Source organism: Hirundo rustica, chromosome 9 (genome assembly GCF_015227805.2).
Source record: "Hirundo rustica isolate bHirRus1 chromosome 9, bHirRus1.pri.v3, whole genome shotgun sequence".
In the NCBI taxonomy this organism is placed as follows: domain Eukaryota; kingdom Metazoa; phylum Chordata; class Aves; order Passeriformes; family Hirundinidae; genus Hirundo; species Hirundo rustica.
In genome coordinates, this window is record NC_053458.1 from 19,147,764 (window position 1) to 19,174,885 (window position 27,122).

Here is a 27,122-nt window from a genome sequence, read left to right on the forward strand (position 1 = left end):
CAGTTAAAGAACAGAGTTACTTCAAGTTTAATTTCAAAGTTCACATTTTTACTAGTTCTGAAAAATTCTAAATTTCTGTAAGGAGTACAGAAAAGTAATTATAGAAAGACAACTACATTCGATTAAGAATATTTTGTTCAAATTGTAAGTTATAAAATACTAGACATAAATTCGAAAATTTTCAAGTATTCTTTACATTATCTTTTACTACTATACAATAAGAAGGCATTCCTAAACAGGGAGACAGAAGGCAATAAAGAAGAAAAAGATTAACAAACCAAATCTGCAACTAACAGATGCATCTCTGGAGAAGTTTCCACCACAGAAGGTGGTACAGGTCATAACACTGCCTTCAACGAGATGATGGACTTGCCACACAGATCTATCTGATAGCATGGACTGAATTTAACACTGCAAATTACCTCACACTCGTGCAATTACCTCAGAGCTCCAGTTGGGACGGAACAAGGCTGTCGCCGACTTTTTAAGGCATTCAGCTTATCTCCCTGTGTCATCCCATTCTGAGCTTCCACATCTTTGTCTTCAGAATCATTCTGGGAAACAAAAGGAACAGTTTTAATTATTATTTGATCTTCTTTATTTCTTAAGTGAAGATTTGTTCTAATTATGACTTATAAAAAGTTAATCTGAGAAAAATTAATCTAATACTAATACAAGCCTAAAACAGCTGAAGTTATCTATAGCGGGTTATTAAAAGCTCAGGTTCAGTCTGTCTGAAATTTATCCTAAGAAAAAATAAATTTACCTCCTTGCACTGATCCAAGTCTTGTGCTTTATTCAGACTGTCACTGATGGAAATGTCATTCAAGCCACAAAGAACTCTGTTAATGTTTCCATCAACTCCTCGCTGTTTCTGCTTTGATTGGATGAGATCTCCCTCCAGCCATAACATTGCTTGCTTCCTTCAGGATACAAAACCAAAGCCATTGAGATCAACAAATTTGCACACATATAAAAAACCATATGAAAACACACCACGCTTACAGATTGCCAGCCTTTGAATCTTCTGTACATCTTTATCTCAAAAAAGATTTACATGTCTATCACGAAAAATTTTAAAATCTCAATACTTAACAACAACAAAAAACCCTCTAGAATCACCAAATACATCTGTAGTCATCACAGTACTAAAACTTTTTACCAAATCCCTCCGGGAAAAGAGGTTAACTAAACAGGAATTTGCAATCATATTTTAGAGGCTCTTAAAACACAACTTAAGGAGTGCTCTAAAGCAGTGCTTTCATATGCATCATGTGTAGCATAACTGATGATAGAGAACTTTGCAATTTACTAGCGTGAGTTTTCTGGATACAGATATTGGGCAGTGAAACTACAGCTGACCTGGGCAGTGCAAGTGGATGTAGTCATGTACAGTTCACCAGGACTCTAATATCCACTTTTAGAAACTGAAAGAATTTACGCTTCACACAGGCGGTAGAATAAAAACAATTTCTTTGCTACAATCTGCATGGGCAGAGCAGAGTTTTGCAATGAGGCTGCATTATTCCTCAATAAGGAAAATTGCTGGGTAGATCTCAGTCCTGTTAGTTCCATCCAAGAATTGAGACCCTATTACATACTACTGAAACAACATTAAATACCTACACTGAACAGAGAAAAAAAAAAGAGGAATTAAATCAGAATACACTTTGGCTGGAAACAAAATATTATGGCAGACTTTCAGAGCTAAGGGATCTGTGCCAACTGCCTAAGCTTGCTCAATAATAAATGCAAAAGGTAAGTACTTCAGAAAACTTTCACTACATCCCTAGTGAATATCACAAGAAGGCAGAACAAACAGGTGGAGGGGAGAGGGAATGCCACTTAGTCCACCTAACAGAAGTAGCCTAGAAAACATGCTTGAATTTAAATACCTTTGAAATCTTTCAAGATTATTGCATATGCAGTAACAAACTGATCTGATACACATTTAAGTGGAAGAGTTTCTATTCAAAACCCCCCTAAACTAGTCAAATCTCCCTTATCAAACCTCAAAGAATGTAAGAGATTAGGCTTTGACAACTACGAATCTTGGAAGACTTAAATTGCGAGATGTTACCTTTTTGTCAGATACGACTCTGTAGCCCTAAGGGCAAGACATTTTATATTAGAAAGATGTAACTGACTTTCTTTCCCAAGCCCATTTTATGACGCAGCTGGTGACACAGCTTGACTTTTGTCTGATTGTTGAAACATGTATCTACTACCCTTAGGAGAGTAGAAAGTTCTTATTGAACACTACAGCTCTCAGCTGTGACAAATGTCGGTAGAACTGAAGGATCTTTGCCTGTCTACAAAATCAAGCCAAGTATTCCTTCAGTCAGACCAAGAAAAGATATGGCCCTTGTTTTTCCTATCTTGTAAGTAAATAGCACTTACTATTCACATTACCTACTACCTTTCTAGTAATTCTGCTCTATTGTGCAAGTCATTTCTAGGAGTCTATCACCCAAACATCAGCACTGACTGAAGATGACCAATCTGGCTCCAGTGAACACCTGTAGTTTGTGAAAGTTTGTGATCTGCAGTATTTTGAACAATAGCAAGCCACCTCTCAAATAGAGGGGTGTCCATTTAGTTGCCCTGGAAAAGAAATAAAACCCCTCATTCACGCTCTGTTTCTCTTGAATTACAGTAATACCTCTTTCTCTCCAATATCCTAAGAATTTTAAAATGCAAGGTACATCTTTTACAGTATTTACACAGTATCTAGTGAAGCTGATGAATTCCCTTTTTCCTACTTGTAATGGATTTTCTTAAAATGTTTTGTCCCATAGAATGAAAATGACTCCAAGTAAGTATCATTATGCCATCAACTCAAATATATCAGCAGAACAACTACAATAGTAAATGCACAACACAGAAACCACTATGACATTAAACTTATTGTCTACATCACTGCCATTCATTTCCAGTCAGGATCAAATCTGAAGCTGCATTAAAACCATACATTTGTTTGGCTACAACTACTAGCTCCAAATGAGAAATGTTTCATATGTCATGCTGAGCAAGCTGATGGAGATCATAAGCTTTCTACCAAGTACTTATTTAATCTTTAGTTACAATGAAGAAAAGCCATAAAAAGATACTACTTTAAGATTAAAATAAAGTTCCACAGATGGTATATAAAGTATTTGAAGAATATTCTTTCAATGCTAATATTTAATATATCTTATTTGTTGATTTAATCTTGTGTCCACATCAGTCCACCTCCAACACATTTGTCTAACTCCTAAATTCCCCAGAACAGACACATGCAGTCTTGGGGCCCTGTGCCCCTTTAGGGAGACAAAATGCATACCAGAGAAGCTGACTGCTTCTGAGTAGCTCAGATTTCAACCCCCTATTAACTAAACTTAAATATATTGAGCAGGCAATAACTTACAAATGTCGGTAGACAAATTAGATCCTAAAAACAGTGCAAGACAGGGATGGAGAGAAGCAAAGAAAGTACATATATATATATACACATACTCTTCCAAGAAGTGTTGCTGGGGTCCTATAATAGAGCCTGGGCGACATATTCTTATCCAAGCAATGGCTTCAGCGTGGGTGAACTTGTAGTGCTTCATTATGTAACAGGCAATCAGAGTTCCTGTTCTCCCCAGGCCAGCTACAGAAACACAAGATCAACAGCCACATATGAAGGGATGAGCATTCCAGAGTTATGAATAAAAGCATGAGATGTAAGGAAACTTCCATGCAAAGTTATTCACCATATTAGTATTTGAAGAAATGATTTCTGATTCAGTGTCCTATTTATCACATAATTCAATTTCAATGCTGTAGATATAGGGACAAATCTTTCATACTTAGGAAAAGTTGATGTTTAAAAGAACAGCTGCGACAGCAATCACATGCTGAAAAACTGAAATATTCTACTCCAAAATTAGTTTCAAAAAAGGCCAATATTTTTTAAAAAGCCGTGATCAAGCTGGATACCGACTTTATATTCATAATACCGGTATAAAACCATAATCAAAGCACCTTTGAGAGGTCAACACAAGTACCTAAAAACCATAGTGCAAATACTTGTTACATCTCAATAGAGAGCAACTCAATGGGTTTTTCTTCTTGAATCAGCTTTCTTGTGAAACCAGCACACAAAACTATTCACTGCTATCTGTATAAACAGCAGTGACTGTTGACCAGTGTATAATTTTAGATATCAATAGATTAAAATAATTTAACCCACTGCTCAACAAATCCCAAACTAATCCTGTTTTTAAGGGGACAACAGACACACAGAAAAATTAGTTTTTACTATCAGTAAAATCCCAAACTACAGAGTGAGAATTGTCTCTTTCTAGCTCTGTCTCTCATCTACTAGTAAAATGTTTCCCCATTTAAACCTTATTTCCCACAAATACAGTAATTGCAATTCACAGTCTCACAGTAGCCTACTATTGTTTATGCACCAACAATTATCCAAATGGAAACTCTTCAAGCAACCAGACATCTCTGCTGACAATTCTATACACAAGTACAAGCTCTTTACATTTAACCAGTAACTAACTCTGACTTTTTTGAAAGTGAAGATGATTTAGGTAGGATGAAGGTAGAAGTTCACACACAGTGGGGTTCCATAATTGTAGTTTGGAAGACAAGCTCTGAAGATTCATTTAAAATACTAAGTATTGATTTCAGTTCTTTCCTCCAATATTCTGCTAATGTACAAACTTTCCATGACAATCCTTTGCAATTAACTGTTCTATCTCATCTGAGACAAGAAGTTTCTAGTGTAATAGCTATTCTCAGAACACCTTCGCATTACAACGATGCCTGAGCTAGGCCTGAGTTAACTGTTGACTTAACACTGTAGAGGATTATTTAGGCTGGTGTAAAAACTAAAAAAGCCCAACCCAACCCAAACAAACAAAAAACAACAAACAAAAACAAAACACCACAAAAAACCAAAACCACAAACAAACAAGATTGTTCATTTCCTTACTAAATGGTCAGACAGAAATCCAAAAATACTTCAGTGCAGAAAGCACATCTCTAACTCACTACCAAGTATGTTATATTCCTTTAGCAGCTAAGCCTAGAGAATAACTTGCTAACAACCTCCTGCTAATCAATAATTTATACTCTTATTTAGCCAATTAGTGGATGCCCAGCTTACCAATGCCAGAACTTCTGAGTTCTAGCAACAGTAACAACTTGTTGGCAAATAAACCTGTTTATCTTTGATATGCATATTTATTGTTCATGCGAAAATTATGAATAGTATTATTCTTGCTTCTGATCAGGCAAGACATTCGTCTCCACAATATCCTTACACAACTCTAAACATAAATCAAGCTGAACCTTAAAAGCTTTTGTTAATCTCTCTTGACTAAGCACGTTTTGTGCATTTTCTGGCTGGTTTGCTGAATTAGGCTGGTTTGAAATGCTGGCATCACAGTAACTCACATCAACTTGAAATGTGGAATTCATACTCCACAGAAAAATGTAGAACAGTCAAAAAGCACAAAGAAAACCTTTTAGTGTTTTGCATTTCCTAGCCAATTATCATAATGCTGTGAAAGCATAATGCAAAAAAGAAACTTGCATCAACTAAATTGCAGGTTTTCAAGTCATATTAAAAAAAACAACCCACAGAACAATGAACAACAGATTTTCAGTTCCTTCAAGTAACAGTGTAGGATGTAAGGACTTCATATACACAGGAAAATAACAAATATTTGGCATATATTTAGTCAAACACCACTATCTGAAAGCCTTCTTAAATGTATTTCTGGGATAAACTGTGGATTTATACTTATTTTAAATTTCAGCCTGAGAAATGAACAGGTGCACATACCTTTACAATGCACTGCAATGGCACCATCAGCATTTTCACAGATGTTCAGGAACCTCTGGACTATACTGTCACTTGGGGTGCTGCCGTCGATGAAGAACAGATCATAATGCTCAAAACCAGCATCAGTAAAGCGTTTTGCCTCATAGATTTTTTTGTTCAGTCTTATGATTGATGTGACGTTATGCTTCTTGAAATAGGGAAAGTAGGCTTCAGGTGCATGAAGAGGATAACCTATAAATAAATAAAGCCACAATCATTTAATGTCCTAGGTTCATGAAGTTCCAAACCCCACTAATCAAAACTGCCCTGAAAATTTTTTGAATGATAAACATGCTAATACTAAAAATGCTTTAATACTTTCTTCAGAACAGACATGTTAGGTGATATTAAAAAATTGTCCAAAAAATGCTCATTAAGATCACTTTTATTATAAATTGCATTAGAAGACAATGTTTAAATAGGGTCTATATGAAACACTGTACTGTCTCTCATTAAGCCCCCATTCCTCTCTGCAAGGGGGATTTATACATAAAGCTGGGGACATACATGAATTCAGCATTTCACAACAGCTGTTTATCTAGAGTCAAGCTGCAGATCAAAGAATAAAAGCATGCTTGAAGAAGAAACACTGTTTATACAGAAAATACATTGCTCATCTATATTATGGGCAAGAAAAACAGTGAAAGGATAAACTGCAGTACCAAAATTATTCCTGTCCTACTGGGAAGTAAGAGAGCTTTAGTGCCTTGATTCTCAGTTGTGAGACAAAAGGATCCTCTGACGAAGATGGGGGGACATGGAGGGAGGTCAATGACCAACCACAGGCAGCAGTACAGGACAAATCATATACGCATTAGTAAATGCAATTCCAGTCACAAGATAATGAGAAAAACGTAGCTTTGTGATGTGTACTTGCAATCGCCTGGGAGAGGGTTATTTATAGTTTCATAACTGGATTTTAATTGCGTTAATTTAATAATGTTCAGTTATACATATTATAAATAAAACACAGGTTTCCCAAATTCCATTAAACAATTAAAGTAAAATTAGAAAAAATTCTGCAAGAAAGAGCTGCAACAATGATTGGTGAAGAAACCCAAACCAACCAAAATATTTTCCTTCTGGATTTTGTTTAAATTTTCAGTGGACACTATGAATTCAGCAGCATTTCAGTCATAAAAGAAATATGAGAGAGCAGGAGAAGGGAATGGGGAGGGGAAGGTAGATATTCAGAAAATATTCTCACGTAAACAACAGGATGTGGCACAAATAATATAATCAAATTCAGGAAAATCCCGATGGTAGTATTTAAATGATTGATTTTCCTTTTAGCTGGACCAAATCTCTACTTTCCCTCTGTCAGTCAAGCAGTCAAGGTTCTTTTTTTTTTTTTTTAATTCCACTAGAATCACATTCCCTAGGTTCTTCACATTATCCCAAGCGTGTTCAGTAGGAAAGGCGAACTTCTTTTAAACATCTTTCCTGGTCTGTGTCACAAAGCTCTTAACACAGTCCTCTGGGTGTAATGCAACTCACCTTTAATTCTGCACAATTACTGTATCATGTGTCAGGTTCCAGGAGAACAGTAAGCGACCTGAGTCTCTCAGGCATTTTGTCACAGGATGAAAAGTCATTGACTGTTAGAAGAATTGAAATTCTTCTGGCAAAGAAAATTTCCAGAACTTTTTGAATTAAATTCTATGAGCGTATATAAAATGCTCACTGCATGATTATTTCTGAAGATTAAAACTGATCTATAACCCTCTATTATCTTCTGCTCATTTGCTGTGATGGTGTTTACATGCTGGAAAAATAATATAGCACAGCATTAAAACATACACCATACCATTTTCAAGTTTGCTCTTCGGGTGTGGTCCACTAAAAGCCAAAAATTTTCCTGGAATAATCCAGTTGAAGTCACCATTTTCCACGCGCTACAAAAATTTCAGAAGAGAAAAACATTTTAATATTTGTATATACCAGGCAAAAAAAAATACTCAAGATTTTATTTTACTCTTTACTATGTTCTTATTGCATTAAAATGAAACACTTCAAATGTAATTAGCTAGCTTAACTATATTGGACAAATTAATCATAAGCTGCTTCTTAGATCTATCTTAACAAAATGAAATGTAAACAAAATTTGCTTAAGTTTTCCAATAAAAGCAGAAAGATTCTTTATGTAAGATACTTCTCCTTGAGAGGGCTCAGTGTTTTGGGACACCTATTAATAATGCTGACAAACATAATTCTTCTGTTTTAATCAAAAATTATGGAAAACTGCTTCCTTGTGAAGCACTAGCTAAAAACCCCAATTCACAGAAAACAAATTAAAAACCAATTAGCTTTCAAAACAATTACCCTTTCCCTGTAGAAATTGAAATTTACATATTGGCATAAGCTCTGATGAGCCACAAATCACGGAAGAAAAGTGTAAATTAAATAAAGAGACTAGATTTTAATGAACTTTTAAACAATGACATTTTGCATTTCTTGCTCACTTTTAAACGAAAACCTAAAAAGGCTCTTCAAATTCTGTCACTGCTGAAAATGAAAGCTTCTTTGGAAATACATAACATGAGCTGTAGCTCTGAACTGCCTTCTTTTCTTTCTTTCATTGAAGACTGCTCATTCCCTGTTTGGCAATGCAGCTATTCTCAGCATGACTTTTAAGGACATGGCCCTTGCTTCAGCTGCATTATTAAGCTTGTGTTTTTAGCTCTCAGCTCATCAGAACATCCTAATGAGTGAAAGGTTCTGATAATGGCCATCACAGTAATCAATTCAGCAACTGTTTGCTCAGCTGAGCCCATTAGGCTGGCTCCCAATGCCCCTGCACAATGGAAACTCCTGGAAGTTACCCAGGTTGCATAAGGCCTAGAGAAGCAACCTCAGTGCCAAGCCAAGCCAAGCCCCCAGTGGCATCACTGACACCCCAGCACGGCAGCACCCCTACTCCCTTCAGGGAAGAAGCCCAGCTCAGTAAGCTAAAAATCTTTTCGTATTCATATCACCAGTTTTATTTGTGGATTAAGCTTTTTATAGTTACAGGAGTCATGGCGAATAATTTCAATTTTTATCAATATGAACCACAGGTATCTCTGTAGGCGTGTGTATATATGCTTGATACTACATGCAAACATCATTATTACTAGTAATAATGGATGTAATTTACTTCCAGTCCAACAAAAGGGGAATTAGCTGCCTTGATAACATAGTAAGATGAAAGGACTATAAACATGAAATAATATTTTCTTTCAGCCTTCTCCATTTAAGTCGTATGCAACTTTTTCTACATAACCACACATTTGAAGACCTAACATAGCAAAAACCTGTGACATTTAAAGTTTTTGAAATATAGCACAGGACATAACTAAACATGAAGCCAACCACAATGTGTGAAAAAAAAAAAGAAGACATACCAAAAAATGGACAAAAAATTAAAGATGATTCCAAATTCCTGCTTCTTAAACTCCGCAAACACCGTACTATAAACATCATACACATGTATGTACTTTGCACACTCTAAAATAATGTTAAGCCTTAAGATAATGGGATAGCTTTCATAAATTATTCTAAGACTTTTTCAAGCAGACTAATGCCTACTATACATACAGAATTCCAAACTACCATTTGTTTTTAGAACACATTTTTCTTTCTGTACATAGAGTAAGGAAAAAACCAGCAATTTCATATTTTAAATTTTAGTTCCTGTTCATTTAACTTTAGTAATTCTACAAAGGCTATACCAATTTTTTAACCTAATCATTACGGAACGTTGCAAGATATAGAAATCCTTCTACAAATGCTTTTGAGTTTAGTGAAATAGGAAGATTTGTGTTACAGACTGCCTGCTGCAGACATCTACCACATACATGTGCTGTCAATTAACTTTAACATGAAAAACCCATTCCCTTCCTTGGAGTGACAACTGGTAGACAAAGCCCCTGCAACTCTTTTGGACCAGATGTGTGTGTACCTTCTGTGCCTGAGAGTCCCTCTGCACACAGCCCAGTCCACAGGTACAGCATGGCATATTTTAAAGCTTCCCTAAAGCGATCCAGCTTGAGATAACTTTTTACTACCAGCAGATAAAGGTGTGCATGTTACAAAGTCCTAGAATAGCATCTAGAGCCAACCAGAGTATCTATACCTAGGCTGTAAGAAAGTTGGCACAACAGTGAATGGTATCTGTTAGCTTTCTGGGACTTTGTTAGGGAAATATTTTGGATGTATTTCCTTTTTTAGAACTCCACATAATGCATCCTTGCTAAAAACCCCCTCCAAATCTGCTTAGTTGATGTGGCTATAAAAAATTGGTCGTATCTTTGGGACTAATAGGAATGGAAGGAGGAGCTAAAAAGTGCTGAAAGAAAACATTCTGTGGGTCAGCTGAGAGACCTTGGATCATATCCTGAGAGAAGGTTGGGAAAGCATGAGAGAGGTCCCAGAAGCCAGAAAGGCTACAAGAAAGCAGTAGATTTATGATATGATGCACTGAAATTGCAAGGATAGTAATCCTGCATGTTCTTCACAAAGAGCAGATAGGTTTCCATGTAGATACCTTACATATGAACACTGGGTCTTACTTGAATTTAAATGTGCTTCCAGTATGTTTTAAGTTGGGGGATACTGTATACTCTTATTTTAGGTAGCCCAAACACATTCAATGTATTATTAAATGTACAAACCTCATAGTGTTCATATTCATCCACATCAAATGTCTTAAAGTCAAAAAATCCATGCTGCAAGGCCTAAAAGGCAACAAGGTGTCAGTTTACACTGAAATACAATACATAATCTCATTTTATAATACCTTTTTGAGCAAAACTAAACCTCTAAGTGTTTGTGGTTATGGCTTTTTGAAGCTTTTACATTAAGACAACATTACATTTTGCACAGATTAACAACACAGACAACAGAAACTCCAACAGTATCACTGGAATATGTTGGGCTTCCCCTCCAAAGACGTGAGGATGGGACACAAGGTTGTTGCATATCACTTAAATCGTAACATTGATTCTCCACAGCCCACCACGTGTGGGGCTTTTTTCTGTAAGGCAGATGATCAGGTAAAAAGCAATTCCCTTTTTGTCATACACTCATTTATTGATTCCTATGGCAAATGTATTTTCATGCAGTTGGACATAACAAAACATCGAACACTGGGTGTTTATTGATTCTCTGCATTAGTATGATACTCTGGTTTTACCACCATACTGCCAAGGCAAAACGGCATATACAGAATGCAGTGCCACATATGATCTCTATCTTATCATTTCTTTTAATACGCATTTCACAGGCAGAAGGAAGTCCACTAGACTACATTAGACAGTATTTATTACAGGACTGAAAGAAGTTTTGTATTTGATTAATGTACTGTTATTAATAATGCCACTTTTGTACTAAAAGATAGTATATAATAATCACATTGAAAACAATTCTATGAATATGAAATTCATAGCCAATATTAATTCCAAATTGGTGGAAGACATTTCTGCAGCATCTATTTACATTGAATCCACTGCATTCTGAGAAATATAGATATTGCACAACATTCTGGAATTAAGGTACGATAAGAACACATCACAGATCTGTGATTCAAAGCCCATAAACCTCAGACTGCCATTATCTGCTACATATAGAGCACCTTTTTAGGACAAATGAAAAATAGCTTTGTTATAGACAACACAGGCTCAGTGACTGGACCTGTCATGAAACCTAAGATACTGAGAGGTTTGTCTGAACAGCTGATTTTGAAAAATGTATTTCATTGAAGCATGGCTGGATGGCTGCACTCCAGAACTGCAGGCCCCCTGAATTATGACATACACATACAGACACCAAATTTAGCCAAGTAAACCAAGAGTACTTTCAATTAAGGCATATGTTTTCTGCCCAAAGTATTTTAACCTCTGTGAGCTAAACAAAAATTTAATAATAAATTTTATGAGAACAAAGGAGGAAAAACTGATTCTCACCACCCTCTTGATATATTAGCTGCAGATAAATTACAGTGACTGCACTGACTACTTCAAATCTTCAGGATCCATAGAATGCCTGACAAATTACAGTCTTGCTGGTAACTGACAGCTCCTTTCCCACCCCCACAGAACTAAAAATATTACCTTGATCTCTCTTTTCCCAATTTTTAAAAAATACTTGTTTTGCCATGTTTTTAAGAATTACAAATGGTCTATAAAGTCTCTGTACAGAACTGTTCCTATAGCTTGCTCTCTTCATCAATACCAATGAATGGTATGGGAAATTAACAAAATTTAAAGGTCCCCAATTAAGAAGTGATAGAGAATTAAAAACAAAAAACAATAGCAGAGCTTAATATTTTACTACTTAAAATGACACATCAAACCACTAGTGAGATACATTAGTTTTCAGTGGTTTTACACGATTTTGAAAATATCCGGGTCAAACACTGAACCAAGTGTTTTGGGAACAGCTGGGGCCAAGTACATGCAAAAACTATTCCAATTAAATCACAGTGCACCTAGGTATCTGTTTCACTTGACTTCATCAACCTGTCATTCCCTCTCACCAATGGTTATAAATTAACTATTAGCAGACCTAGCACAGTGTCTTGCACTAAGAGCTGTCCCCACCCAGGTCTGGTGCATTTGCATGTTCCAGTTCACGAGGCAAAGTTCAAAAGGATGTCAAAGGCCAGGCCAGACAGGTCAAAGTGCAACCTTCCTCTGCCATCAGTACTCAAACACAGTCCTCAGTCACTTAGGCTTCATCACGACTCACTCACCTGAAACCAGGTTTAATAATCTATTTTAACAGTATTTTTCTTCGTGCTTTAATAATCAATTAAAATCAACTTTTCTACGTGTTTTAAAAATCAATTAAAATCAACCTATTTTGCTAAGAAAAAAATGTTATTACCTTATTTACTCCCTGTAAACAGTCCAAGATCGTAAGATTGTATGTGCAGTTCCCAAATGAAGCATCCCTATAGATTTAATACAAATGAATTTAGTATACACAGAATTATTTTAAGAACTAGGGGAAAGGCAGAACACAACAGACTACATTCAAACTATTCAATCCCCTTTGAGAATTCTGAATTAAAGTTCAAAGACATCTTTTTAGAAACCTGTTCAGGCAAAAGTACTCCCTTACCCAAGATGTAGCTCAGACTAAATGTAGTTAGGAATTGCAAGCTACTTTAGGTGCATACTTTATATCAGGTAACTACATGCTCGTTACAAAATTATTTATGCTACCCTGGAACAGGAAGGTTTGCATCCTCTCTGGATTGTGTAGATAGTAGCAAATAAAGCACAGCTTGCTTTAACCATTTGTCAAGCCTTAAGTGAGTTACTGTAACAGGGGCAGGCAAGTAAGACTACTAACTTGGAATTAATTTACAAGCTTTTGTTTTGATCCCTGATTCCAGATGTGATTAAAAGTTGTCCCGATATAATTAACTTTAAAATTACTTAACCTCAGTTTACCACATGAAAATTACAGCTTGTCTGTATAAAAGATGAAGTGAGATTCACCACCATACACCACCAAAAAACAAGTATTGTGGAAAAATGAAAAAGTACTTTTTGAAATGTGCTTCAGACCACTTTGATTTTCACAACTCTGCCTGAGCACATTATTTCCTTATCACTCATTAAGGAAATCTTTTACAGCTTTTCTCTTAGCCATCTTAGAGTCCTAAGAAATGCAATTTATCAGAATAGTAAAATTTTAGTTTCAGACAGATACATATTTAATCTGTAAGGGATTCAAAATTTCCATCTTTCACTGAAAACTTTCAATTTTTGGTACAACTTTCTATAAGTAGTATGAAGTTTGTGATATGCTCCTTCAATCTCAAGTACTGTAAGAGTAGAAAATTCTCCCCTATTCTTTAACATCAGAATAAGTTTAGCAGTTTTAAGCAGGCAGTGTTCGCAGAAAATGGTTTCAAGAAAATTAAAAGCTACTCTTTTGGTAGTGTCATATTGCAGACAGGCCAATCTAAAAATGCTTTCGAATTACTAGATTATTAAAACACACTTAGCCATAATGTTTTGAAATGGGAATTTCGAAGTGTGTATGAATCTTCCATGTCCAAATCCAACAGAGAAGTTTTAAAAATGAGAAGCCATAAAGTATTTTCATTATGTTGAATAAGCAGAGCATATAAAAACTTAATATATTAATTTTACAGATATATTTTTGATAGATAATGGATTAACATTAATATTTTCAGTATCACATGATAACATCATTTTAGCACAAAATTATTTTAGCAAACAAAAAGGTCTTGTGAGCAAAAAAAAAATTAAGGGCCCCAATGGGAACACATACATAGCAGAAAGGGTTTAAAAGCTGTACCAGTTTTTTTGGAGGGGCTGACAGAAATAAAATCCAAACAAATGCAAACCTCAAAATTAAATATTTAGAGAAATATGAACAGAAGATATGGTTGTAGAAGACAAGTTCTGCTTTATATGTTATTTTGCTGTAACAGGAATATAACCTTTACTTTATCTGTATGTATATCGTTAGTTCCTTGACTGATAAGGTATCTGATAGTGCTGCACAGAAAAACTATGCTGGGGAAAAACCCACATAATCCCTAACCCATTAATAAGAAATACTATGAAAGAGGGAGGGGGATGGTGAAGCTGACCTAGATGCGCAGTTCCAGGTGAACAGGATTCTCAGCTACAGTTCCCACAGCCAGCTGTTACCCTGTCAGCAGTGATCTGCACACAGATGTTGGCAGCTAACATGGATTGCCTCCAGCATCCATGTCTCAAAAGTCTCATTTCTGCTGATGTGCACCTGCCATTACAGCAGGTTGCTGATCACATGTTTCATTACTGTACTCTGACAGTCTTTTACACCCAAATGAATAGCCACCCTTCTTTTCAAACAGTGACACAACTGTATCTGCTTTCAAAATGAGAAAACATGGGAGTATTTCTAGGAGATACAGATTTAAGATGAATCTGAGCTGGCATTACAGAGCTGCATATCCCACATCTGATTTCACAGTTGTTGTAGCTGACCTCAATACTGCATAATGCTTCCCCTTTCACCAAACCTCTAAATAAGGTCAATAACAAAACAGTTTGTTTCCCCAGCACTTGCCAATAAAGAAACAAAACCTCAGAAGCTATAAATCAAAATCCATCTCTGAAATTCGTGTCATTATTTAGGGACTGAACATAATATTAAAATATATTTGTTTTGGGTTTTTTTGTAAACAGCGTAGTTTGAGGTAAAAAATCTGAAACTGCTTCTCAGTAGGCAACTGGCATTCATGATAATTTTAAATGGTGTTAGCAATGTTTTTTAAATGGAAGTGAGAAGATACAGTATAAGATCCTCAAGAGACTAGAGCGTCACCAAGTGACAGTGAATCAGCCAAAAATAAGACAAAAGTGTCTCAAAGACAGCAGTGCCTTATCCTGCCAAGTTATCTTTAGCTTTTCTATTATAAAAACAAACCAAAACAAATTTCCATGAATTTTGTAAGACAAGTGATCTGATTTTTTTCCACCCCTGAACTGTATTTGCTGAAGCTGTCTTTAAATGAAATAGCAGCTGAAGACCTAAGCCGATTAAGGCTTTTTGAGGTCACCCAGCTACACGAAAATAAATCAGTTTCCCAGTGATCACTTCATTTAAACCTACCTCAGTACTCCACAAAGAACCTGACAATGCTACAGCTTCTCCCTATTCAAAGTTGTCTATTTTTTTTTTTTTTTCCAAATAGAGGACACTTCAGGTATCAAATTAACAAACTTGTTAAATAGTCCAGTTGTAACACTTAACTGATCACTGCTCGCTGATAAACTATTCAGAGAAGACCTATACCACAGAAGTTATGTAAATGGCTAAGTTCCAGGCAGCAAGAATAAAAATACAATAAATACTGAATAACAATGATTATTATCTCCAAATTATTTCCCTCATAGACCTTAGAACATGAGGAAAGGGTTAAGGCATTTGGGTTATGTTTTTAATTGTACATAAGAGTTATTTCAGTCCTTTTCAAGACGCTAAAGGTGTGGAGAGAGTGCAAACTTTCTCATAGCACCAACTCCTTTCTTCATAGTACAGCCTGATGCTAAGCAGACCCAGTACCTAACACAGAGCTACTGCTTCCAGCACTGGTTCAATTGCTTCAGCCTCTGTACTGTGCTATGTTTTGTAACAGAGTTGGTCCAAATGTCTTGGAATGTGGTGGGAGAGGGGGAAATATCTCAAAGGCCTTGAAAAACCGGGGAGGATGATTAAATTCTTTCCCATTTCCAGCTAATCTAGATGGTCCCACTGCAGGCCCTCATCAGATCTACTTGCATTTCTCTCAGCACCAGTAATTCTTAAGCTTCTTGTATATACCAACCTCTACCTATGGATTCAAAACCCAAATAGCCCCTCCCTATCAGACTTCCCATTTCTCATCTAGCTTATCTTATCACAATCCTTCCATTTATTTCCTCACTCCCCCTTGTCTCCCCTCCAGTACAGCCAGGTTACACTCCCATCTTCTCTAGCAGGACAAAACTACACTGCAGGCAACAGCACCTGCTTAGGCTCTACTCCAGAGCCAAGACCCGAGAAAGTCAAAATCAGGTTCAGAAGAAACATAAGTGCTTTCCAGCCCCACACCATGCAAGAATGCTGAAGAAATCAGGATGTTTAATTCTTCTAGCAAAAGCTCCTAACACTAAATTCCTTCTGGAGACAGCATGGCTTAAGAAGAGTATCTCCCTCTAATGTTGCCAAAGCTCTCAGTTAAAAAACCCAAGGAAGCAACAAAAGCCCAAACATATACCAGAACCCATCGACACCACACAAACCCACCACAAAAACCCCATAACTGTCAAAACCTTTAGTATGACAATCGTTTCTCTCACAGCAACCTGGAGCTTGAGACCCATGGAAAAACACTGCCAAGTAGAAATGTTTCAGAATATCCTACTCTATAAATTTATTGCCATTTTCTCCTGAAGCTGACAAATGGAATTAAGCAAATTTTCTTTTGTAAGCATTTTGCCAACCCAGACAGTAACACCTGAGTAGTCCCTTTGCTTGACTTTGCCCTCTTCAATGTTTTTGGTTAGTATACCTGTTTCCCAGGGAAACACAAAAAGCTCTTCTACATATAATAAAAAATTATCTCCAGAAAATCTTGCTGTTTCTTCTATTTTTTGATCCTTCCTTCACTGATTCTAGAGTAGCCAACTATTCTATTTTGGAATAAAATTTCATTAATTCAAACTCACAAGGATTACCAATGAATAATCAATTAACAGGTAACAGGAAATTGTTTTTTGTCATTAAATTTGTTACTGTGGTCCCAATCAGCCTCACAAGAAATCACAGAGACAGTTCCTTTCATTAGTCCTTATCAGTCAAGCAGAAACAGCATTTTCTTATCATTGCTACTACAATCAATATCAATATTATAAGGAATTAGTTGCAAGGCAACAATCTATAGGCTTTGATTGGAGCATACAGCGTCCTCTGCCTGTTCTGCAAACACACTACTCCTCTCAAGTTTTCTGTCTTAGAATTTTGGGATCTGACAAGTAAGTTTTTTCACTTTCTCAAAACCTCATTTCTACACACCTTAATTTTCACCTTGGCAGGGGTGAGAAAAACCTAAAGACATATCAATTTACTACAGTTCCAAACAGTAAATTTATTTAATTGGTCAACAAGATACAGCTATTCAGCGATGGGCGCTGATCAGGTGCATCCCAGGGTCCTGAGGGAACTGGCTGGTGCTGTAAAGCCACTCTCCATCATATTTGAAAAGTCATGGCAGACAGGCCAGTCCCCAGAGACTGGAAAAAGGAAAACATCACTTCTGTTTTTAAAAAGGGTAGAAAGGGAGAGCCAAACAACTGCAGGCTGGTGAGCACCACCTCTGTGCCCAGCATAAAGACCATGGAGCAGATCCTCATGGAAGCAATGCTAAGGCACATGCAAGACATGGTTTAATGTAGATTGTGACCCCTGTATCTCACACAGAATTTGGAGATGTTATAAAACACGGGCATGTTTAAAATAACTGATTTTTTTCAATGCATTGTACCAAGTGTCTTTTATAATTAGCTGAAAAAATACGGACAACAGTAGCTCAGTAAACTTCTTGGGCTCCGGAGAGCTATCGAGGACCAGGTCAGTGTTTAAATTCTCTGTCAATAAAAACTATCACTAAATTAATACATTTTAAAAAATGTAACTGATGGTTTAAGATTTCATAGTCAAACTGATCTTGACATAAAAAATCTGCCACCCCAACAGTTTATACTGCATCTGGCTTCTGTGCAAAGTATGAGAAGAGACAATCTGAACTTCCTTTGCTGAGTGGCTGAAGAATCAGAGGAATTTGATACAGACAAGGTAAGGACTACATTTACAAATTCATTGGCTGACAGTGAATACTACTTGCAAAATGCTGATTCCCCTTAAAGGGAGGATATTGACCTTCTTGCATTTGCCTTTTATTACCAGTATTTGAATAAGAATACCAGGAGGTACTCTCCTTCATAAAGTGTAAGGGCATTTCATAGTCCACACCAGGAAAAATATTTGGAAGACTCTCTATTAGATAGACAAGATAGCTAAAATTCCTTAGATTCAAGCCTCAATGTGACCTTAGTACAGAGAATACAGACAGATTGATAGAAACTATCTATGATACACTGAAAACATTCCATAACCTTAATATCAGTGTCTGTTCTGTAAAATAGAGAAAATATTACAGCATAAAACCCCCTTCAATCCTGTAAATCTCACTAGCTAAGGACTAGGTAATTTCAAATATTTTAATGCCTTCCAAATAGTAAAACACAGTGCAATATGAAGAAAAGGTTTAAATGTTCAATCACAAACGTGCTAAGAACTGTTTTGAAAACCTCACTTTGCTAGACTGAGTCTTATCTAAGATATATCAATCTAAATTATTAATTATTCCCACAAACAGCAAGTAATTACATGACATGTAAAAAATTTTTTTTCTGGAGATCAGTCATTTTGATACACTACCTGTATCAGAGATGAAACTAATTTCTGGGAGGCAATCTAAACCCCAGATTTTTAGCAAATTTCAAAACAGAGAAGGTAGCCTCATCATTGCTTATGTTCACATACCTAAATGGAAGATATGGTGGATTAGATCCAGATAAAAGTGTCCTGTAAGCTTCTTCTGGTGTTTTCTTCAAGTATATAACCTAGAAGGGATAGGGAAGAGGGAAAACAATGAGCCTGGAAAGTCTTTAACCAGATACTAACTTTCTCCAGCACACTAAACTCCTAAGAATGCACTCCTTCATGACATACATAGATCAGAAAAAGGCATAGCCTAAACAAAACAAAACAATATTCAGATAGCAACATAAACGTTCTTTTTGGTGTCAATCCCTTACTTTAAAAAAAGAAAATTGGAAAAAGTCATGTTCTGCTGAAACTGAGAGACTTCAATGATGAATGAATTACTGTAAAACAGTTTACATTTAAACCCTAAATTCTTGCTTACAGACCCCTTAGAGGGTAGGTCAGAGAACCTGAGGAAAAAGATGAGTTTCCATCTTATGAAGGAATTGTGAATCTGAAGTAGGGGCAAATTTGTACCATGTTTTTCCAATAATGCAGGTTTTGTGTCTGCTCAAAGACACGCATCCATGACACTTTGAACTGAATGCTGGTCATTGTCTGTCCACAGAGCTCATCAAGGCTCTAAAGGCAATAAAGACACCAGGAGGAAACAGAAAAAAGATATTAAGAACATAGAAGGAAAGAGGAGAGGTAAAGAAACACTGAACAAGGTCCTGAAAAAAATCACAAGTATCTCAGATGTCAAGAGCAATGCAATAACTGAAGGAGGAAGGATAATGAAATGAAGAGGAAAACACTACAGTATGTCTTCAGCACCTAAAAAGTAGTGAATTCCATTAAGAAAAATCAAGGAGACATTTTCTGACTCATCTGTACCAATGAAAAGTCAGCAACCAAAACTTAGCTTCATTTTTAATCTAATATGATGAATCTTCAGAGTGCTCTCATTCTGCAACATACATAAATACAAAAAAAAAAAGAAACCAAACAAAAAACCAACACCACAAAAAGCCCATTGTGAATAATTTGGATAAACTGAATTGGTATCTAAGCAATATAAAAGCTTAAAAAAACACTTTATAGATAGTAACTTTTCTCTTCCAGGAGTATTTTTTACAAGGGACAAGGTTTTCTTCCCCTGCCCCAACGTCACTATTGTAACTCTAACTGTGTGGCACTGCTACCTGTAAACCCCAGATTCAATAAATACTTAGGGGTTTTTTCCTCTCTGACATTTTCATTTTTATGCTCTCAATCTTCTGAGTAATGATGTGATTGAAAGTCCCCACAGTTAGGCCATTACACAGGCACATGACATGTAGCAATACTGGCCCCATGTACCCGCTGTCAAGAAAACTCATATTTCCTAAAAAGCTTACAGAATAAAAAGAGAATCAGTATTTTCCAAGTCCACCTTAACACTTATCCACAGTATTTCAAATGCCATTTGAATTCATGTTTTTCCCACCTGCACCTGCCATTTGCCAAGTAGATGCATACAGAACAGATTCCCTCTAGAGCTGCTTAGATCACCAGCAAACAAGGTCTTCCTGTTTCAGGTAGGGCTGAGATGTATAATTTAAATTTTTAAATTAGGAAAAAACACTCCTGCAAGCAAATAACTGGGCATGCCATAGTAGTTTGCTATTACCTGGTCATTTGCTGCATAAAAACTACAAACTTAAGAACTTAACAGCTTTTTTTTCCTCACTGGATTACTCACAGAAATCTAATAAAAGATATTACTATCAAAATATACACTCAGAGAAATCATGAGAAAGAATATGTGTGATCCATCTGCTACCTATAAGGAAAAGGAACAGGAATGAGGAAAAATAAACCAAACCTCCTTAATTAACTTTCAAACACAGGTAGAGCTGCGGCACACTGTCTGTTATTCTGTGTAGGCTATGAAAATTAAATGGGAAAAGAAATCAATTCAATAATCACTATGCCCCTGGTCTAGTTACTTTAAGAGGGCTATAGGAAAAATCTTTTCTCCTTCCCCGTCTGAACCTCGGTAATGACATGAGATGCAATTCATCCTAACATGGTCAATTAGAGGTAAGTGATTTGGATTTTCCACATTGAAGAAAATGGTATCCTATGGAAAAACACACAGGGGATCTGCCAAAGCCATTCCCTATGTAGTAAAATAAATGGAGGAAAGGGATGACAACCAGGTTTCCCTAAAACTCACTCAAGAGAGTTTTCAAAGACAGCTTAGAGACAAATAAAATGACCATCTGCTCACCTGCCTAAAGGAGCACCCCTTGAGAAGCCATTTTACACACAGCAGAAGTCCCTTAAGGAAGGTTAAAGTTTCCATGTGGTCAAAAATACTTACAGCATATGCACCTATTAAAAACGCCGCATTCGCCCGCTTCCGCTGGTCAAAACTCGTGTAATACACAATCTTCTTTCTTGATAGACTGAAATACTGTTCAGAAGAAAATAAACAAACAAACCAGCATGTTTACTAAGAAAAGAATATCCTTTAAGAATACTTTAGCAAAATCACTTCTCCAAAACTGAAAAACAGGTCAGAGAAAATTCTTATCAAGGGGTTCCTAAAATTAAAGGAGAAATAATTATTGATACTCTGAACAACCTTCTTATATCACAGATAAACAAGAATGCAGGGAAATAGCCACTGTTATCTGTTCAAAAACATGCTATGAAGTGGAGCTGAACCAAAATCTTCAATATAAAAAACTTGATTATTTTCCCCCCAAGTTTAAATATTTGAAACACTCGTTTATGAACATCCTCCTGTACGTTAAACCTCTTTAGCATATAATTCTGTAGAGAAGACAAAAGAAAAACTCAAGCAATCAACCTTACAGTCATTTTATATGTTAAACATTTTCACTGTCACTATTTTGAAGTGGGGTGATGGACATCTTTAGAAACCTTCAACAGTGAGAATTTACTTAAAAAGGTAAAAAAAAGAAAAATAAAATTGTATAAGAGAAAAGTCTGAAGGAAAGGCTAGGCAAAGACAAAACTAGTAACACTTGCAATTTTTGTTTCTTTATGAAGAAAAGAAGCCTGTGTCAGAATCCTGTGGACAAACCTCCCACTGAAAACAAAATCAGCAAGCAGCAGAAAAGAACAATAATGACAAGCTGCAGCAAAACTATTTAAAGCCAGAGAGAGACAATACTGCCACTTAAAAATGGCAAGTTGAACAATTTACTGCGTTAATAATTTTTTAAACTTCATGAATTGCCATACTTCCATTATACTCTGCTACACCACTGCATGTTTCTCCAGACCAATTTTTACAGTACTCTTACAGTTCTGAGGAAATCATCAACAGATACACTAAATTCTGTTTCTGATTATTTGAAGCATTTTCCTATTTTTAAAAGTTGCATGTTCTATAAAATGCCCTAATACCACTGCTGTTGTTACCCAACTTCAGGTTTTTAACTCTTGACACCGTCGACACTTGGGAAGGGGAGATATGCTGCAGAATAGTGTTTCATTTGCAGTGCCAACTGCATTTCACTTCCAGAAATCTGTCAGAGTCAACTCTCATCTCAAAACTTACCGCAAATTTTAGAACAGTTTTAACCACAGAATCATATTTTTCAAAAGCATCAAATAGCCAATCAACTTGGGAGAAAACTGCTGTAGGTACCACTGTGAGTTTCCTACTCCCACCTGCCAGAGAAGCAGCACCTTTAGTCACAGTTCTAACTGAACCTTCCAGCCTGGTCTTACCCCACAACTTCCAGAAGTGGAAGGAGAGAGGGTTAATGCAGCTGGCTGTAAACAGGACTGTAATTCCTGAAAGAGCTGCTTGCTGTTGAGTGGAAGAGGTGGTAGCCTGAGGCCAACAGCAACATCTCTCTCAGTGTATATGCAAACATACAAAGTACAAAGTCGTTACTTAATTAGTGAAGCATTCAATTATTATTGAAACTTGACAAAATGTATCCCAGTACTTTAAGATTCCTCCCTTCTTCCCCCTCCTCAATTTTTTAATTTTAGGGTTCTCTAACTGCAATTCCACCCATGATGTGTAGGTGGGATAAGATTACAGTAGTTATGCAACAGTGACAGAACTTCAATTATAACTTATTGACTACTACTTATTTTAAAGAAAAGTTCTTTGCAGCAGTTTACAGTTCACCTAAAACACTATTTTAAACTGCAAAGCTACCTAGTGAGAAGTTCTATGTAGTAAGACCATATTTCTTGTTTTATTTTATGAAATAGATTTTTTAACCATATGGGTGTATCAAGTCATTCCAAATTTGAGACATTTTTGTACCCAAAGTAGCCATAATCTGAAGTTTCTAGAATATTTAGATTAAAACAATGGATCAATTTTATTGCCTCATTTTCAAAATGTAAGGGTTTGTTATATGAAATATTTAAATCTGTTTTGAATCCTGACTAAAGCTTTAACACAAAAGTGAAAACTGACATTAATGCCTTATAGCATAGAAAGCAGTGGAACACAGCAGCATAAATTAAGTTTTCAGAAGCCTATAAAACAAATAACTATTTTTATTTGCACACTACTTACAGAAAATAAAAAGTTTTACAGTATGTGTTTGCTGAACCATCAGTGCAATGCATCTGTTAACATTGATCTTCAGTTTGTCAACGCAGTGACAACTTTCATTAAAACTAAGCTATATGATCTATTTTTTAAAAATACTGATGTCCTGACCATATTTAATAAGCTACATGTACTCCTCTGGCCAGGTTCAATGATGAGGTTTCATAACAGTTCTGGCAGGTTACAGCTTCTACAGATCCAGAGCTCCACCTGAATGGATTTAGGGCTTTAGTTCCCTTCGCACTGCACAGCTCTGAAGAGCCAGGGATGTTTCAACAAGGACTTTTTCAATACAGGTCATCTAGGGAATAATTATAGTTGCAGATAACACAGTTGCTAATAATATTTATTTTTCCACAACAAAACTATGATGTACACACTATGAAGCACTAAAAATGTACTTTACCAGTGAGAAAATTTTATTGATTTCACATGTCATTAAAAGATAAAATTTAACAGTATAACTTAACAGTGTCTGTCAAGATATATCCCAGAGGAACATACTGAAAGACAATCTTGTGAATTAAAAGCAGAGGTTACACAGAAAGTGTAGCAGTTTTTGCTTGAGGTAATAAAACTAACTCATAAGGGATACAAGAGGGTTACAGAATATTTACTTTCATGGTAAGATTACATTTTTTTATTTTTTTTAGAAGTTCCCTGTTGATGACAGGATTAGAAAGTGGTGGACAATTACCAGATTGATAGCTGCATAAAATCAACATATTATTTGTCAGTATTTTATATAATGGATATGGTTTAACACAGTTGCATCGCTCAAGCAAGAAATTACTTCAATGTATTTAATGAGCCTAGGTCTATGCAAATTCTACTTATACATATATATGTATGGGGCATATAGAAAGAATATGTAGTTGTAAATAGAAGTGAATACAAGATTGGCAAACTTAATATAAAACAATTTAAACATGTGCATGCAACCCTGCCTCAAAATCTAGCTGTCCAAAATGAGATGTTTTGCAATTACTATACTCCCCTGTGTATAGCCCAGCAGTTTAGTTATATTAAAACAAAAAAGTAAGCTGAATGCCTCCATGGTTCAGCAGCAATACAGTTAGCATACAAAAAGTAAACACCATAGTGTATAAGCCTGCCAGTACCTTTCCTTTCCTGCCTTTAATCTTCAATACTTGTATCATTTATATCAGCAACACTCCCTGATAACTTCTGCTCCTTCATTTATTGAGAATGTGTAAGGCTATGCACAGATAAAACACAACAGTTTTTAAAAGCAGTTTTCATGAAATCAGACTCACTTAAATACAAGAAAAAAAATTCTTTCATAAATGAAGCCCAGTTGCTTAGTCAAGTGTTTTCTTCCCTGAACAGAACTCAAATACCAAGTATGAAGACAGCATAGACAAGCATTTTTTCCTTGCTGTTGACTTGGACAGTAAAAATCATCTTCACAGCAATCAACAATTGCAAATTACAAACACAACAAGGTCAGAAAGGTTCTCCTGTAAGGCACAGCCAAGACTGCCTCAAACCTTCTCGACAAATGGATACCTGAATCAATTCTCCACCTCTTCAGAACAGAGGTATTTACTATTTTAAAAAGATCAGTCAGCATAAAGTTACAACAGTTTACTTTAAAATGTCGGTCTGCCACTAGCACATTTCAAACTGGTATCCTTGCTCACCAGTCCTCCACGAAAGGAGAGGGGAAAGCAGAATACTGCCTCATGTTGAACACCTCTCCCAAGATAGAAACAGATATAGGGAAAAGATTTGAAAGGGAAGCTTGGGGGGCTTTCTAGTTTTAATGAGATCTTATACTTTCGTCTCTCCTGTTCCTATCCATGGAATTTTTAAAATTAAAGGAGCCTAAGTCTTAAATTTGAGACACCATATCCATACCAAACCCCTTACGTTTGTGGATAATTTCTTTTTGTGCCATACTTCTAGACTATTTCCTTAAGAAAAGTATATTAAGTGCTCACCCCACCAAGTACACCAAATCATCTGGGCTTAAGCACCATGATTGTTTCAGGGTCCCAAGAGTGTTGCAGTATGGCAATAGCAACCATCCCATGATAATCTGCAATCTCCTTTACTTCCTATGATCAAACAACTCCTGCAGCTGGTCACAGGGCACCCTTAAGGCACGGGTGTGCAAGCAGCAGTTTCCCAACGGGGCTTTCTCTCTGTCCTGAGTCCAGTCTGCACTTCCCATCTCTGAAATACTCATCCCAAGCTGCTTACACATCATCTATGAGAATTACCATACTTTTGCTGCTGCAGGGCAGGTAAGTCACAGGTCATGAACTTGCAAACACCCTCGTTCAGGCCCCACAGCTCCTCTTGGGAACATGCGTGAAAGACAGACAGAAGATGAGGTGTAGAAATGGTGCCTAACTCGTCCGGGGAAGTTGAGCAGTCACTGTAGCTAGGCCAACAGTGCCCAGCAGATGCACTCCTCTGAGGCATGGAAATAAACTTGCAGAGGCAGGCTTCAGCCCAGGGTCTTGGTCTTACAAGTCTACTTACCCACTGCAGATGGCACCTAAATTTGGACCGAGGGTGGCACAGATTTCAACTACTAGAAGAGCAAAGCTTGCATTAGCAGTGACCCAGGGGCAGTGCCAATCGGCCAGACTGGAGCCTATTCGTATGTAAATTTCTAGACCACTGTGGCAGTACTCCAAGCTTTAGCTGTTTGATTCCAGGTATTACTTTCAAGTGGTTGCACTATCAGATTACCCTTCTCTCAGGCACAAGGAGTTTAATTTAAACTATTTGGATTAGCCTCTGGCAAGCCAGCAGTAACAAACTGCACTCCCTCCCAGCAGAGACCTCTCTGTCCTGGTCCTGACCAGCTGTACAAGTACTCCCAGCAGTGCAAGTACATTGACTCTTCTCAAAAAATAAAGAAGTTACATTAAAATTGACATTACAATTTGTTAAACCAACCCTGCAAATATCAGGATTAATAGTTAGTTCCAATTTAGCTCCCTTGTTTTTTTTCCATCATAACATCCAATCTCATCACCATGCTTACAAGACACTTCTGACAATTAGCTTGCCTCATTCAGTGAGCAAGATGATGGTCTTAGTACAAGAATAAAGACGGCAGACATGTTCCTGTTTAATTCTGAACCATTAAAAAAAAAAACCCTGTGATATTTATTAGTTGTATACTTATTTTCTGCGTGAAACTTGTGGTACTTAGGTTCAAGACTGATGGCTTACAGTAATATATGAGACTGTATTAAGGACCCAAACTGATCGGCCATAATCTGAATCTGGAAAAGACAGAACTGATCTCTAATTCCCATGGGCACAATGAAGGTAGAATAGTAGGTTTATTACTGGTTCTTCTCTGGAGAAACTGCTTTAAAGGGCAAGCATTCTCCAGTTTTTAATAATGTGAATTATTAAAATTCATAAACAGCAGAATTGAGGTCAAAAAAATAGATTCCTACTGAGTAAGAATCATTGGTCATGTGTTTGAATGGGACAGTGGCACTGCAAAACAGGGTGATAATGTATTTATAAGGAGCCAGGTGTTATCAAATAGCAAATCCAACGTTTTTCCAATATGAGCACAGGCATTCAAGATTACAAACATTATATTTTAACTTTTTATCTTTGTAAGTA

The 27,122-nt window shown here is 36.5% G+C and overlaps 1 protein-coding gene across 4 annotated transcripts in view; it reads right to left on the reverse strand.

Moving 5' to 3' along the window:
• The window catches only part of CDC14A (cell division cycle 14A), a 51,998-nt gene that overhangs the window by 12,570 nt on the left and 12,306 nt on the right, over nucleotides 1–27,122 (reverse strand). For 3 of the 4 annotated variants that reach the window (XM_040072409.2, XM_040072410.1, XM_040072407.1), the window contains exons 4-12: nucleotides 21,273–21,365; nucleotides 18,962–19,041; nucleotides 12,731–12,797; nucleotides 10,519–10,581; nucleotides 7,674–7,761; nucleotides 5,828–6,058; nucleotides 3,496–3,634; nucleotides 767–923; nucleotides 442–554 (exon numbers count right to left, since the gene is read on the reverse strand). In XM_040072409.2, the coding sequence (XP_039928343.1) occupies nucleotides 442–554; nucleotides 767–923; nucleotides 3,496–3,634; nucleotides 5,828–6,058; nucleotides 7,674–7,761; nucleotides 10,519–10,581; nucleotides 12,731–12,797; nucleotides 18,962–19,041; nucleotides 21,273–21,365 (1,031 nt within the window). The remainder of the gene's footprint in view (nucleotides 1–441; nucleotides 555–766; nucleotides 924–3,495; nucleotides 3,635–5,827; nucleotides 6,059–7,673; nucleotides 7,762–10,518; nucleotides 10,582–12,730; nucleotides 12,798–18,961; nucleotides 19,042–21,272; nucleotides 21,366–27,122) is intronic. The other variant, XM_040072408.1, reaches the window with a different exon arrangement.